We start from the raw sequence: 16,849 nt of genomic DNA on the forward strand, positions 1-16,849 counted from the left end.
ATTTAGCCTAACAACCTGCAGTTGACATTACTCGGTTAAGCCTGCCTAGTGCCTACTGCCTATGGACTTTTGGCTTCGACTTGCAAAAGTACTCTTCTACCACTTGAGGCGCTGTCTCAAATGCTAGGACACTGCCTTGCATGGTAGCCACTTTAGCAAGTCGAAATTCTGCCACTAAACTTGACTAGAATGAAACCGCCAACCAATCATAAGCTACGATTTAAGTGACGTAAAAAATGGCGAAAAGAAGATGATAAAAAGCAAATTAAGTGATGGATTTTTTGTCAGCTGGTTGGCTTAGGGGTTAGGGCTAGAAAGTAGTCATTTCATTGACGCGGGTTCGATTCCCACCACTGCTATTGCTCTTTTTCTTCTGTAATTACCAAATAAAGTTCAAAACAAGCATTAACTCTCTGGATGAGTGCTAGAAGGGTCACAATTGGACGGTAGCTTCTTATAACATGTTCTGATTGGTTGGCGGTTGCATTGTAGTCATTCGCAGTGGCAGAATTTCGACTTGTTAAAGTGGCTACTGCCTTGCATAGCAACGCCATTGAGTCATTGACCTTCCAGACTAGTATTATAGAGACTGTGGTTTTAATGTTTCTATTGTAAAAACACAGTAAAATTGTCAAAAAATCCACATCCATTCCGCTTTAACACCTTCACTCCGCCGCATTTCAGCATCCTTTTTTTCACCCTCTTTGTAGTAGTTGCGTCCGTTTTGTGACGTCATGTTGACCAGGGTGGCGGATTCTATACTTGCACCAGTTTCCTTCCATTACAGATTCCTTGAACTTTACCCAACCCAGTCTTGCCCTTCTTGTCAAAGCTTTTTTTCCCATCCACCACTTCTATTTATCTGATCACCCAAACAACAGAAGTCTGTCTGTTTTCCAATTCCATGATATTTAAAATACAATATTATTGAGAAAGCCACCTATGGTAATAAAAATTTAGATTTGAACTAACTGTCCACTTGACTCAAAATCGCCAAAAGCATTTTCGCTTTTCCGCATGACAAAATAGGCAGATTGGAAGTGAAATGTGAGTGCCGACTGCCGAGTGGTTATTTTGTGATTAAGACAAAGAGGTGAGACTGAGAGTTGCCAGACAAAAATATGACGATTTGATACAATGTTGCCAGATTACCACAAATAAAAAATTTTAAACAACTAATTTACAAAGTTATAAACAAACAAAGATGCTTTTACAATACATGTTTCGTAGACTATAAATTTAAACAAATTAATCATAAAAAGTTGATACAACATTTGGCTGATACAAAAACAAGCCAAAAACTTTGGCAAATAGTCGAAAACGGATTTAAGGCATATATGTATTTTAACTCATATTTCTGGGTTATGTTTGTCATCTGCGTCTCGGTTTCAGAGAATCAGTGAACTCACCCAACCGTGGTCTAAAAGAGTAACTACTAATGCCTGAAAATCTGTGTTTTTGCTTGTGAATTTTACTGCAATAGACCTAGGCTATATGCATATCCAAGAAACGCTTACAAGTAGAAAATTTTTCAAACATAAAAATCCACTTGTATATTACTTGCTTAGGAAAAAACATCGCATTTTTTTGGGTGAAGAAAATATGGTAGAAGGAAATATGGTGAAGAAAATAGAATAACCAATACGGGATGGTCTGTGGACTGATTTTAGGCATTTTGTCAATCTCGGTAACTGGCCCTGCGGTTCAAAGCTTGTTCTTATGAGGAAAATTGAGAAATACGGTACTTATTCGATGACTAATATAGTCTTTCGCTGCTTCCTGTCTGTTGTAGATTCTAGTTATGGTGCTATTTTATTTGCATTGTCTATATTTTGTACCGTATACTTTTCTCGCAACAGACAAAATAAAAGGTTTCTCTCTCTCTCTCTCTCCTGTCTAATAGTAACACTAACCAACTTACTTTAGGGTCATTCCATGTCAACTCAACAGGTTTTTGGAAAAGTGCAAGCTCGACCCTCTTTTTTACGTTTCATTTTTACCTTGAAACTAACCAGCTATACAAGTTAGTATATGAACTTTGTGCATTGAATAACTTGGACCAAAATACTTGTTCAGCGCTGCTTTGTGCTGGAATAGCCTACCCGAAACAGGTTTTTTGAAATAACTGCTTTTCTACTCAAGATAGGCACAATCACTGTTCAGAAAGCAGATAGGAAATCATGTTTTTTGCATCTTTTGACGCAAAAACTGTATATCTAGCTCCAGCAGTTTTTGAGATATGAAGATTTGGTATTTTGGGGGAGGGCGCAGAACTTCATGGGGAGAGGGCCACCCCTAAATCAATTTCAAATTCAAAAATGTTTTGAAGGAGTTATTTTTTTTGACAACTTCACAATTTAAAAGGGTGTCCTCAGCAAAATTCAAAACATTTTCATGTTTGCCAAGTAAGCCACGGTTAGGCCTATGCGTCTATTCAAAGCTGATAATTCAAAGTGGTAAATTCAAAGCCGATAATTCAAAGATAACAGTTCAAAGCGGTCGATTGAAAGCCGATAATTCAAAGACGACAATTCCAAGCGGTCAATTGAAAGCCGACAATTGAAAGCAGGCAGTTCAAAGTTGACGATAATTAATCCGCTTGATTGGAAAAGTCAATAATTGAAATTAATTAATCTTATTGTGATGTGATAAGAGTGCGAGCTCATACTGTACTCAAAAGTCCATCGTTTTGCAATGCTGAAGTTAGTCAGAAGTCGAACAAGGAGTAGTGTAACGCTTCTGTGTTGGTGAGATGACGCTGCTGGGTTGAGGTGTGATGACGCTGCTGAGTTTGAAGTAAGGCTTCTGGGTTGAGGGGTAGACGTTGCTGGTTGGATTGACTTGAAAGCAACACTAGACTTGGGAAATCATCTTGTATTGCGTCAGTTGTTGCAGCAGCGATCAGAGCGAATTCAGAAAGCGTCACGTCTTGCCATAAGAAACGTGTTGATCGAAAAAAGGAAGATTCATACCTAGTCTCTTAATTTATATGTTAAACAATATTCATCCGCAGGTTGCAAGGCGCAAAGCTAATTAAATAATAATTGAAACTTGAAAGGGCTAAACAATTGAATTATGAGAGCGTTGGACTGCACTGCAGAATAATGGCTGGTGACGAATATAAGACAGCAGTCGGTACAGTAGTATGGATGTTTCTTTCACGAAAACGGAAAGAGGAAGGAATAAAGCATGCCATGGTGACTACTGCTATAATCACGACAGGAATAGTAAGCTTGGTGAGGGGTTAAGCTTCTGGTTGTGTGAAGAGTATTGGAAGGAAAATAAGTGCAAAGCAAGAATGCATGTCTGCAATGAAAAGGCAGTGAAATTTGTTGGAGAACATAACCACGCTCCAAATGGTCAGCGTAAGCAGGTTTTGGACGTTTGTGCCCAGGTTAAGTTGCAAGCAGCAACGTCTTACGCTACAACTCAGCAAATCATTACGGCGGCAACAGCAGATTTGCATCCAAATGCAGCAGCTCAAATTCCTGAGGAACGTGTTTTGAAACGCAGCATTCAGCGAGCCAGAAGACAAGTACAAAATATTTCTGTGGAGCAGTCAAATGCTGAAGAACTGGTAATTCTATTAGAATTCAAGAAATTGGATGATGGTACTGTGTTTCTGCTTTATGATTCTGGGCCTGGAAATGATCGCATATGCATCTTCAGTACCCAGCGTAACCTTGAACTTCTCTCTCAGAGTCAAAGCTATTTCTCTGATGGAACGTTTAGCACAGCTCCAAGCCATCTCTTTCAACAGCTATATACCATCTATGCTATTGAATTAGGCACAATTGTACCTCTTGTCTATGCTCTTCTTCCGAACAAAGCTGCTCAAACCTATTGTCGACTTTTGCAGGCTATAAAAAACCTTCGACCTCAAATAAATCCAATGTCCTGGATGGCAGACTTTGAGAAGGCTGCAATCAATGCCATTCAAGACAATTTTCCCGCAACTTTACTGACGGGCTGCTTTTTCCATTTACAGCAATGTGTTTGGCGTAAAATACAGCAATTTGGATTGGTATCAGCTTATAAAGAAGATGATGGAAAGTTTGCAATGAGTGCGCGGAGCCTGGCAGCACTAGCTTTTGTACCAGAACAAGACGTTGGGAACGCATTACAAAATACAAGTAGGGTTACCAGATTGGGCGCTTTTACGCCCAATTGGGCTACTTTTGATTTCTCCAGGCGCCAAAAATTCTCGTTGGGCGCGCTTTTTTGGATGGCGCCTAATTGGGCTACTTTTTTTTAAAGTATAATATAACCTTTTTATGTAAAAATTGTGTCATGTTTAAGATTTTTACCTAATTTGTACCGTAGTTATTTCATTGAGGAGGAGCATTTTTGGAGGCCTCGGTCAGGCAGGGTTACCAATTTGGTAGGCTATAAAGATGCCAATTTTCAAAAATGTGCATGTTTAGGCTTTAATGTCTGGCAATCTTGGCAACTTAAGTGATCCGTGTTATTATCATGAAAATGCAGTGAGTGGACATCAGTTCAGATTTGTTTTTATTTCTGACCATCGCAACGAAAAACAATGTACGGTATGTCAACATAGCAGGGGTCTAGAAAAAGGTAGAAACGACAAAACACGGACGCTATAACGTGCATGATGCCAAAGCAGGACAATCAGTTATGGCATGGTCGCAACACTTTAATAAAGTTTTTACAAAATGTAGAAAGATGAGAAAAAAATGGTTAGTGAAGGCATTTTTTGTGTTTAGGTACCGGTACCTGTTTGTAGCTATTTTAACAAACAGTTGATTGATTGAATCTTTATCCTCGGCCTAGGAAAGCTTTTTGAATAGCTTAATCCTGGCAGTTTCGCATACTTGTAGAGGCTTTAAATTACTGACGCAGGCCCGGTCACCGAGATTGACAGAGTGAAGTTGCCGATTGTTGAAGTGTTGTCGCCGGGGAATTATCCCATCCATTAGGTGCCACTGAATGGAGAGCAGTCCTGAAAATGAGTTGCTCAAGCGCACACCCCGAGAGTCAAACCAGCGCCGCTTGATCTTGAAGCTTCTTCGTTCTTGAAGTCACGCCCTATGCGCTAACCAAGTATCATCTGAGCTATCGGGTGAATGCATGGTTGCCAATCTGTTTGAAAGATGTGAAGAACTGGAAAAACACTTAAAATTTAGGACTGATGATCAAGCGCTTCGGAATAATTTTGTATATTAGCTTATCTCTTTGCTTGGGCTCCATTTTGGGCTCTATTTTAGAACCCCCCAAAAAATTGGGCTACTTTTTGCATAAGCTTGGGCTCTTTTTTATATTACCTTCTGGCAACCCTAATTACAAGCCCTAGTGATAGATGAAGAATTTGATTACCGAATTCAACCTGTAGCTGATTACTTTGAGGACACTTGGATTGGTCGACCAACTCGCCACGGGCATCGAAGACCTGCTGTGTTCCCAAATGAACTTTGGAATGTTTATCAGCGCACTTTGCGTGGAGAGCATCGTACCAACAATAGCATTGAAGGGTGGTATAGACGTTTTCAATCAACTGTCGGTTGCTTTCGTCTGTCCATCTTTCGCTGCATCAACGCTCTTAAGAAAGAGCAAAAACATAACGAAGTCCTAATGGAACGTCTTGTGGCAGGCCACAATCCTCCATCTCGAAAAAGGAAATATGAACAACTAAATGAACGAATCCTTCGCATTGTGCAACAGTATGATGCTCGAACAACGGCTCAGTATCTGCGTGGAATTGCTTACAACTTTGGCATGTAGTTTTCTTGCGAACTATTTTCTGTTAGAATTGTCGGCTTTTGGTATGTAATTAAATTGAAACTGTTTTCTTATGAACTATTTTAGGTTTGAATTGTCGGCTTTTCTCTGTTTTGTTTTTTGTCGTTAATCTCAGCTTTGAATTATCGGCTTTTAATTGACGGCTTTGAATTTTCATCTTTGAATCGTCGTCTTTGAATCAACCGCTTTGAATTTTCGTCTTTGAATCATCAGCTTTGAATAAACGGCTTTGAATTTTCGGCTTTGAATTGTCTGCTTTAAATTGTCGTGCTACCGTAAGCCACACTACCTCACACCCCCAAGACTTTTGCATGTGATGGTCAAACTCATGATTTCACAGCTGCATTTACTATTGAAGGAGTTGGGTTACATATTTGAAACTTGAACTGTTTATAGCTTAGGCAAAGAAGATTTTTTTCTGAAAGTTTCAACTTCCTGAATGACTGTCCACAGGGTCAAATATTAACCACAAGATGGCGCATTTTGAGTTTTTTGCCCGCGCTTCATCTTTGCACCCTTCAAACTTCAATAATTTCACATTTTTTTAGTGTAAGTCTCATGGGGGTCAATTACCAACTAGTATAGAATAATAATATACAAAATGGTAGTTCTGGGACTATTGGTTTGGGAGATAGCGGACATCAAAAATTGGTGTAATTTTTTCAAATGTAAAAAATTTCAATTTTTGAAAGGTTGTATATCTAAAACTAATTTGAAATTAGCAATTTCGATGGTAGATATGAAAACTAGGGCTGCTTCTTAATCAGAATACCAAATTTCAGATTTGTGGATGCTTTACATAAAAAGTTGTGAAGACCCAAACATGGAGGAAAATTTACATGCGAACGCATTTTGAGGGACCTTGGTGACTTTGAAGGGCTGTAATTTCTAAACGTCTTGAGATAATGAGCTGAAATTATTTTTGTGTTCATTATACATCAATATGAAACTTTAGTGTGAATTTCAAGAAAATCTAAGAGGGTCGAGCTTGCACACCCTGTTGAGTTGACATGGAATGACCCTTTATTGCGACGGGTGTCAGAAAAGCGACATTCTCTAGTCGTGAATTTCTTGTTCTAGAGTTGTTCGGTCTGTTGAACTGTTCTCTTTTGTAAGCCTCTTGCTTTTTATTATAGTGGGAATTATGAAAGCATAATTATGTCGTTTCAGAAACTCGGATTTCAAGTCAAGTCAGTTTATTTTGTTTTGTGGTAAGCTAAATTCCGTGAGAGTGGCATTTTTTAACAGGAAGCATACGGTAACCTAAATTTCGTGTGAGCAGAATTTAGGTATTGAATTTTCACAGTTGAAGTGCATTTGCAACTGGCAATTTTCATAGGTTTCTGCCAAATCTTCTCATAATAATTTAAATTTTTAAAAACATTTCAAAAGCGAAAAACAAATGACAAAATTAGCGTAATACGATAAAATTCGTGCAAGTTGTAAAAATATTGTTCATAAAAGAACTGTTAGTTTTTATTCTGTCCAATCCATTTCAATCATTACTACATGTGTGCTTCTCTTTCTTTTTGTTTTATTTTTTTGCTGTTTTGTCTTTTGGGTTTTGTGGCCATGTTAACTTCAGACATATATATAGCTTGCTAAATGATTTGATCACTGTTCAGGCACGTTTTAAACCTTTCAAGGTTTTGCCACCTTTTTCCATTCATTAACGTGCTGGTAGGTCTATGGACTATTGTAGTTAGTAGTGGTATCTTTAATTTTCATCCTGGACGCGTTAATGACAAAAATAAAATGAATGAATGAATCGCAAAATATTTGTGAAGGGATTGACATTGCCACCAAGATCGAAAATTTACGCAAAGATTAAACTATAATTTACTCTTAACTAGTGAGGGGCGAGTCTAATTTTCAACTTTGTTTGTGCCCAGGTCAGTATGTACAAATTAAAGACGTAAAATCAATTTAAATGCATTATTTTTCTCATGTATAAGTGAGTCTAACTGAGTGCACTAAGCGTATCAAGTCTTGTTTTTTTAATTTATCTGTGATTGAAAAGATTTGTAAACTGCAGGAGAAAGAGCAATTATTAGAACAATGTCTTCCAGTTCAGATGAAGATGAGGAATATATATTTTACAGGTATCTACACCTATCTACATTTTGACTGCATTTATTATGACATTGATAAATTTTGGCTTTGTCAGGCTGTCAAGTCCAGTGTTCTTGATTCCTGAACAACCTCCAGCTCTGGCCATTGTTTCAACCTCGGCTCTGGGCTGGAGATGATAACGTCTCCAGCTCAAAGCCGGAGGTGTGTATGCCAACTGTGTGTAGCTGTGGTCAAGTTTATGACTTGGGATAAATGTAGTTTTATGTATCATTGTGGTATTGTAATAATGCAAGAATACTCAATTACATAATTATGTTGACTGTAACTTTAGGCTAAAATGTAAGATTGAAAATGGGTTCAAGGAAGTCAAGCAAAAATCTTCAATACCCTAAAAACAATACTACACAGGCCTTAAAACTCGTGTTTTTTTCCGGCAGCCATCGTGGCCTACCGAGAGCGCCTTCTCAGCGGCCAAATCTGCGTGCTTGGTGGCCAAAATACAATAACGATAGCACAAGTAAATAGCATTAAACTTACAACAATGTTAAAATGATCACTTAGCGTTATTGAAGTCTGGGCGACGTCCTGCAATAGAATTGTTGTACCACGCATTAAATGCTTTATCGGGATTGTAATCCGGTATTGCGGGACCATCTAACGACCCTAAATTGTTTTCACTGCTTGCAGCTCAGTAAATTGTTTCAACTGCATACCGCCTTTCATAAAACCTGACCATTTATTTCGTTATGATGTCACCGTTGAGGATGTGAAGTCACTAACCCACAGCGTTCTCAACTATGAAGATACGTGTTTTACCCACGGATGTCAACTAACCTAGTTTTCCTTTTTAACAACGATTTTATGTCCGACAACATTGAATCGATATAAAAACGACAATATTGCCAGCCGATGTAAATTAGCACTTCGGATTAACACTTCTTTAAAATACACATCGGGAATTGCACACAAGACTTACAGCGCTGGTGATCGCAGCTGGATATATTCAATACAACAGTAGTGACTATGATGCGCTGACCTATTACTGCATCACTCTTTGATACTACATATTTTCGACATTTAATCCACGATCATTCTATTGCGAAATTAAATAATTGGCTAGAAGAAACCGGCGGCCAAACGTGGCCGACGGAGGAGGTAGCACAGGCGGTCATTCAAGCACTACTTAGCGGCCAAGGCCGCGATGGCCGCCGACTGCTTTAAGGCTTGCTACGTCAGGTCACGGTGGACATAAAAACATAGCCAAATTTGAAATCTATTCAAATGTTTGCATCTAAATGAACCCTTTTGAAAGAATGGAATCATTGCCATAAAGCACCTTCCTTAAGAGTGCCTGGTTATCGCTTTACTGCTAGATAAGAGTGGTGTACCAACAAACAGGTTGGAGGATAATGTGGGTTGTATCAATGAGACTCTCAGGCACCAAATGCAGACACTTCTAAGAAAAAGGCACCATATTTAACAAATATGAGGTGATTTCTTCAAGTTTCTAAAGCCCTTGGAATGAATACGGCCCTTTAAGTTATCTTGGGTCCAACAGTACCCTTTATTAGACTTCCCTGTTAACCTATTGCCAACAACCACACAGTTAAAACCTTGATTATGAGGTAGATATTAACAAAGGCTTAGAAGCTCGGGCCACAGTTGACATTTTCTGGCCGGAACATCTGGCCTCTGACCAAAATCTTGCCTCCGGTGCATCAGTAGCATTTTGTTATTTTGGGTTAGCCATGTAACAATAATATAAATCAACACATGAACGAAAACAACAATAAACCAATAGATAGAACTTATGAGTGCTATATTATTGCTGAAAATTAACACAATTTTAGGTGACTTACAACAAGTTGTAAGTGGTCTGTGGTCGTAAATGCTTTCCTTTGCCAAGTGAAGAACAATTCCATCTATAGACGTTCTCCATTGAAGTGGCACAGACATAATGTGCAACTATAGTCTTTCTTGCAGGAATGTGGTTAACATAACATTTTGCATTTTTTAAAATTTAGCTCAGTCAGTTAAGGGTTCAACTTTGTGCATAAAAAACTGCAAAATCAAGCAGCGCTGCTCAGGTTTGCGATTGTGCAACTCATTTTAAGGATTATTCTCCATTTAGTTACCTGTAGTGGATGGTATAATTTACGGACATTAACACTGCAACAACCAGAAGCTTACCTCTCTGCTAAATCTGGGTGACTGCCTTGTGTCAGTGGTTACAAGTATATGAAACTGCCAGAAATAAGCTCTCAAAGAAGATTTTAAAGTTCTAAGATAAATATTCTAGCAATTAATCCACAAGTTAGCCCATCAAAGCATCATAATTGTGCATAAAATTAATATTTTTGTTTCATGTTTTAGAGACCGTCCAGAATGGACCGATGTGAAGCCTATCCCACAAGATGATGGAGTGTCCCCTGTAGTTCAAATCGCATACAGCGACAAATGTAATTCAACCTTTGTTTAACAGCAGTACTGTATATGTATTTTTTGTCACGGTACTGCTATTTTGCATTCTTCAAGTGCTGGCATTTGCACAAAAATCTAACCTCTTAGTGTAATTTATTAAGAATCGATTTCGCTAATAGTAATAGCATCTTCAGCTTTTTCAAATAGAATATTTTTTGAAATAATATAGAAATACTGTAGTACGTATGTTTTTTGCCATGTTTTTTATTTTTTTTAAACATGACATATTGAACAGAGGATGCTAACCATCTTTAACTTTTTTGCCTTTTTGTTACAGTTAAAGATGTGTTTGACTATTTCCGAGCAATGCTTGCGAAAGATGAAAAAAGTGAAAGAGCATTAGAGCTAACACAATCAGCTATTGATTTAAATCCAGCCAATTACACCGTTTGGCAATACAGGTATCTCAATGTATAAACTAAAAGCTGTAGTTCATCATAAATGAAAATTACCATGTCCAATTGTCCAATCTATAATGTATCACATTATAGGAATTTTTCAGCTGCTTATGATATTGCTTGAATATCAAAACCATCCACCCAACAGAACTTATCATTTTGCAAAATCTGTGTTTTTTTGTTAGTTTTGATGTGCAATTGTGCATCGTTATGGCATGGTTAGTCTTTGCTCTGCTACCTAGCTTTTCTAAATCTACATATTAAGTTTGCAAACAAAGTTTTTACCCTGTTTGAAAATTGTGTTGTAAAACATACTTTTGTGTCGATTCTTTTTAGATAGAAGTTTGAAAGCGATTCTGTATATATATATTCAGTGTAAGCTGTTCAGTACACAAGTTGCTACAATGTTTCTGTTACAGACGAGTTATATTGAAAGAGTTAAAGAAAGATATACAAAAGGAGATGGATTTTTTGTCCAAAATCATCGTTGATCAACAGAAGAATTATCAGGTCAATATTTTCATAAAATTGGTGTTAATAGGATGTGCTTGGCCAGACAGCGAAATCTGTTATTTTTACATTGATTCAACGTCTCAGAGGTTGAATGTTGTCTGGGTCATTTGTGCTAAATTTTGTGCATTCAAATCAAATCTTTATGCGGTTTTAATTGCTGTAGGTCTGGCACCATCGGCGAGCATTAATTGAATGGAGTCGAGATCATTCCAAGGAAATGGAGTTTACATCAAAAATAATCAAATTGGATCAAAAAAACTATCATGCCTGGCAACACCGTCAGTGGGTGATAATGGTATGGGTAACCTTTCCTTGATGATTTGTCTAAAATACAAAGTTCACTAGTATGACATATTTAACTTTAAAATTTAATAGCGGAAGTTTGGACACATCTTTTTATTGTCTATCACAGATTCAGTTATCTCCTTTAGCATTATTCGTGCTTTTTAGATAATACAGTATACGGTACCGTAAGTGTTCTTCTAGGCTACATATCGAACTGGCATCCTTTGCTAGAATGGAGTTTATCGACTGTTATTTGTCACCTGCACAGGAATTTGAATTGTGGAAAGGGGAATTAGACTTCATTTCTTCTCTGCACGAGTTGGATGTTAGAAATAACTCCGCTTGGAACCAGCGCTACTTCGTCATCCAACACACCACTGGCTTCACTGATGAAGTTTTGAAGAGAGAAATCGAGTACGTTAGATATTGTTGATAAACAAATTATTTATCGACTTTCTATGTCTCAAACTTGTTTGCAGAAGTTTTAAAAAGTAGTTGTAATTTTGAAAGCAATAAAAGTAGCTGCTGAAAGGTTTACTAAAATATTTTACTATTTGACCGGCGCCTAACTGTCTGCGCCTAAAAGACTTGCTCCCTCTCACCACTCGGCTGTGTTGTCGGCCTAAACTATGCTTGAGTTTATGAAATAACTTTGTGGACGAACGATCAAAACGACACTTTGTAACCTCTACCTTGAGTGATTCTTCTGTGGAATGCAATTCCGTACGTGTGCGCCAGACAGCATATTTTAGTCTGCTAACCACATTTCTTTGCTAGGTATACAGTGAAGAAGATTGATGTTGTGACCAGAAACGAGAGCGCTTGGAGTTATCTAAGAGGGTAAGATCGCCAGTTCGGTTGCAGTGTTGCCAAAAATGTTTGTGTAAATTAGGACTTGATCTTTGTAATTGTACAATATTCTATCAATCCAGCATCAAATCATTTTGGCAAGAACTTTTTGAGCTGGTGTGTAAAAGTTGTTGATACGTTGCAAATAAAAGATGTGTTATGTTTCGTTATGTTTTTGGTAGTTGTCATGTCCCTTGTTTCACATTGCAGCTTTAGGTATGTGGTCATTTTTTGCTGTGTGTTGTTATATGAACTAGGCTGTCTTTGTAGCAATAGCTAAGCGCTTGAAGACGATCGATATCAAATCATTCGTAATAATACTTCGCAATGCCATGCCGATCAGAGTGAGATAGGATGATACTTTTGACGTCCAATCTGTGTTTTCTGAACAGGATCCTCCAAGATCGAGGTCTGACATGGGATGCTGATCTCCGCAAGCGCATCATGTCCTGGAGGAACGAGAATCTCAAGTCCCCGCATCTTGCAGCGTTTTTAATTGATATGTACAATGAAGACCTCGAAAACAAAGCCTGTAACGTTGGCGAGACAATAACGAAAATAAAAGAGGTAGAAAATCTTGCGTTTAAGCGACTGTTATTTGTTGGAACTCTTATAGCCTTCCTTTATACTGTTATGGTTTTGAGAATTATGTACAGCTCTCCATTCAGTGGCGGTTAACAAAAGGAGAACACAAATGGTTTATTTTGAGCGTGTCAAGACTGTACAGTGTACAATCGTACAAGGTAGGCTACAGGTAAAGAGTGACGAGTTTAGCACAAACAGAAAACACGACGCCGACCAGTTATGACGTCAGCCCAAGTCGGGTTAGTGCTTTAGATTCAATCGTCAACAGCGAAAGTTTTGCATCTCCATTCTAGAAATTCCTGGGTTCAAAGCGTTCGCAAGCATGCACAACTTCCAAGATTAAGCCTAAGAGGATAAAATGAACTAGTTGTCAAGAGATAAGAAATTGGTCACCGTTTTCAAAGCGATTTTGTATTTGTAAAAAATGTATTTTGTCTGTTTGCGCAATCTTTGCTGCAATTGAAGAAATAATTTTTGACTTGGGTTTTACTTTTTCTTGACTACAAAGCATTTATTGTGGCAAATATCAGATATGTGTACAAGTAGATTTTTCAAACCTGACTTGTTTCTCTTTTGCTTGAAAAACATTTGCGTAAAGCAAACTACCTAACCTTGCATCAACGAATCAACCAAAGCTTGCGTCATTCATACTTTTTCACCATGTATGGTGATCGTGATAAAATTTAGGACTGTAGAGTCGGAAAGATTTTAACGTGTCCGAAACCGGCCAGTTGTAAACCGAGTAGTCGGAGTCGTACGTTTTTCGCCCAATTTCACAGCCCTGGTTAAATCATCTGAAACGTTACTAAATAAAACGTACTTGAACGGCAACGCAACCATATCTTTCCAGCAATTGGTCTAATGCTTGTTGTGTTCATGTATTTAGCTTTGCAAAGAACTTGCTGAAGAGACTGATACAATAAGAAGAAAGTACTGGAACATGGTGCAACAGACTGCAGTTCAGGAATATGAAGTTGTCAACTGAGTTTGGCGAATCGGTAGTTGGGCAATATGACAATCATAAGAACCTGAGTACAGAAAGTTTTCTTTCGAACTGAACACCCGTGATTCTCCGTGCCGTTTGTTGTGCTTCACCGTCGTTTCATAGTAAGCATCAAAAAAACTATTACTGTATTTTGAAACAAATCACCGTTCCATTATGTTTGACTGACTGCTTTTCAACTTTTGACAAATACAATCAGTTCATGTGGAATCAACAAAAATAATTGCTTTAACATGTTGTTTTGCTCAAGTGATTCAGATATTTTGCGTAAGTCTCCTCTACACATTAGATAGTTTATAGCAGTGACGCTACCCTTTTGGGGCTCACTCATTTTAATCTGTCTAATGTTTTTTTAGCTAAGTTATTTGAAAAAAAATGCTGCAAAGGCTCTAAATAGTTATTAATAAGCTTACACAAAACTGTGTTTTAAAATCACCTTTCACAACGTTCTGCTGAAGGCTAATCTCCGTCTATTTTTAGTATTTCCGGCGTTTTACAAAAGGTTATTTTATTACTTTGCCTTACATTATAGCAGTGTCATAGTATTGTCGCTTCCGAGTTACTATTTGATAAAACCTTCAATATCCGTGCCTTCAAATCACGATATGCGTCCAGTGTAGGGATGTTTCTTATGCTATACATAATAACATCAGTGAATTTCGCGTTGGAAAAAGAAATTGCTTACGGGCCACACAAAAGCTACGTTTGAATGGCTTAAAAATTCAATTGGCAATTTGCGTTTGGCTTTTTGGCATTTGAAAAGAATGGTCTCCAATGATGCAGTTTAGAATAGCTTCAACATTCAAATTTTAAGGACTTGGCATTATATACTGTTGGCAGTGATGGGCATTATCGGCGATAAATTTTTATCGCTTATCGTTATCGCTTAATTATTTTTTCAGTTATCGTTTATCGTTATCGCCAAAGGCAATATTTGATTATCGCCGATAAATTTTATTTCGGATCAACACACAAGTGGAAAGTACATGAAAAGTAATATTTTTACTAGCCACCTAGTTCATGAAACTAAAATTAAAACCAGTTCTTCTTCAGTGCCTGAAGTGTGTGTGCACAGGTCGTTGTCATGGGAGGGGCACGCCCCCTGCAGCGACGGCCCTGGCATCATCATCATAATCCATCGTCGGTTTGTTCCCCACTAGTGGGGGTGGCCGATTGTTTCCGCGCAGCAATTGTTTTAATCCCTTTTCTCCATTTCACCCTGTCCCTTGCATCTTCCTCCTTCAGTCCGACTTTTTTAAACTCATCCTTTACTTGTTGTTTCCACGTTCTTCTTGGACGACCGCGTTTCCTCTTCCCATCCACCTTTAGATCTAGTGCCTTTCTAAGAAAACTTCCTTCCTCCCTCCTTATCACATGTCCATACCATCTTACTCCATTTGCCCTTGCCAGTTGGTCTATGGTCTCTCTCATCTCCAGCATATCCAATAATTCTTCAGTCCTTTTTTCCCTTCTCGTTTTCACCCCACACATTGCTCTCACCATTGACCTTTCCGTTCTTCTCAGGATTACCAGTTCACTCTCTCTCAATACCCATGTCTCGCTACCATATAGCATTGCAGGCCGCACACAGCTCCGATATACTTTTCCTTTCATCCTTAGTGAAAATTTTCTGCCATGCAACATTTCCCCACATTCCCTGAACTTTGCCCAGCCCAATCTTACCCTTGTTGTCACCGCTGCTTCACATCCACCACTTCCATTTATCCGATCACCCAGATAACAGAAGTCTGTCACTGTTTCGATGCCATGGCAGAACTCATCATCATGGCCTTCCACTTCATTCCTTCCTTTACTGCATTTCCCACAAACAAAACACTTCGCCAATCTTGTTGCGGCTTTCTTGACATTAGTACATCTTGCATGTACCCACTTTCCACATTCCTTGCATTGCATTGAATTTCTCATCACTCTCTTGCCACATATTCCACACGGATCTACTTTGCTCTCAACAACTGTTCCTTCTGCTCCACTCACCATCACTTTTGTTTTTTCAAGATTCACCTTCATACCCTTGGTTTCAAATGCTTCTTTCCATTTCTCAAACTTTCTCTCCATTCCCTCCATACTATTACTTGTCAAGACCAGGTCGTCTGCATACAAAATTTCACTCAATAAGCCCTGTAACCACCACAGGTTGAGTTACTGATTCTATTTGGCGACCAATAGTAGTTATGCGGACCGCACATACATTAAACAGAGAGAATACAATAAGGGGGACCCAACACACAGCAAAACCTAAAAAACAGGGCTTAGCCCCACTGAGACCAGGGAGCTTGCAGGGCGTGGAATAAGAGGGCTAGTTAAGCACCATCCAAAGTCACGAATTTATAAACTGAGCGCTAGTAATGGACTAGGCCAGCATAGGGTATAGCAGAGGAAAGGGATAAAAGATTTAGTGAGCAGTAGCACCAGCAGCCATTTAGTTTTTACGAATCCAGTAGGCAATTACATCTACATTGATCTTTCAGTATGATACAAATCCGATATCAATTAGTTACTGATCCCTTTCAAAGAAAATAAACATTAAGTTAGTTTAAGAGTGTACTTACATACTGTATGACTTCCACGATAATAAATATTTAAACCCTAAATAAAACTGCTTTCGAATCTTCCGCCTCGCCGTCAAAACATCATCGCGGTGACAACATCCGGGAATGTGCATAAAGCCTATTTTGGGAAGGGCAACGCAGTCGACCGAAACTTGCCATGTAAACAAGGGCTTCGTAAAGGGTCAGAAAGCAGGCATAAACAATTATGATTAAATCGGAACTGAGCATGAGATTATGAAACCAACATACCGGCCTCAAAAACATTACTGGGGTAGAAGTAGCTGTTTTTCCCCAAGAGAAAATAATCGAATGCTCTTATTACATGAGCTTGT

The 16,849-nt window shown here is 38.4% G+C and overlaps 1 protein-coding gene across 1 annotated transcript; it reads left to right on the forward strand.

Annotated features, from left to right (window-relative positions):
• The first annotated feature begins 7,657 nt into the window (after nt 1–7,657).
• LOC145766940 (protein farnesyltransferase/geranylgeranyltransferase type-1 subunit alpha-like) lies at nt 7,658–15,002 on the forward strand. Its single transcript, XM_082578651.1, has 9 exons — nt 7,658–7,862; nt 10,207–10,292; nt 10,592–10,715; nt 11,132–11,222; nt 11,389–11,520; nt 11,779–11,924; nt 12,288–12,350; nt 12,752–12,926; nt 13,831–15,002. Exons 1-9 carry the CDS (start codon nt 7,819–7,821, stop codon nt 13,927–13,929), a joined length of 960 nt encoding a protein of 319 aa, XP_082434777.1. The 5' UTR covers nt 7,658–7,818; the 3' UTR covers nt 13,930–15,002.
• Nucleotides 15,003–16,849: the final 1,847 nt, after the last annotated feature.

The sequence above is a fragment of the Aplidium turbinatum genome, chromosome 3 (assembly GCF_918807975.1).
Source record: "Aplidium turbinatum chromosome 3, kaAplTurb1.1, whole genome shotgun sequence".
In the NCBI taxonomy this organism is placed as follows: Eukaryota; Metazoa; Chordata; class Ascidiacea; order Aplousobranchia; family Polyclinidae; genus Aplidium; species Aplidium turbinatum.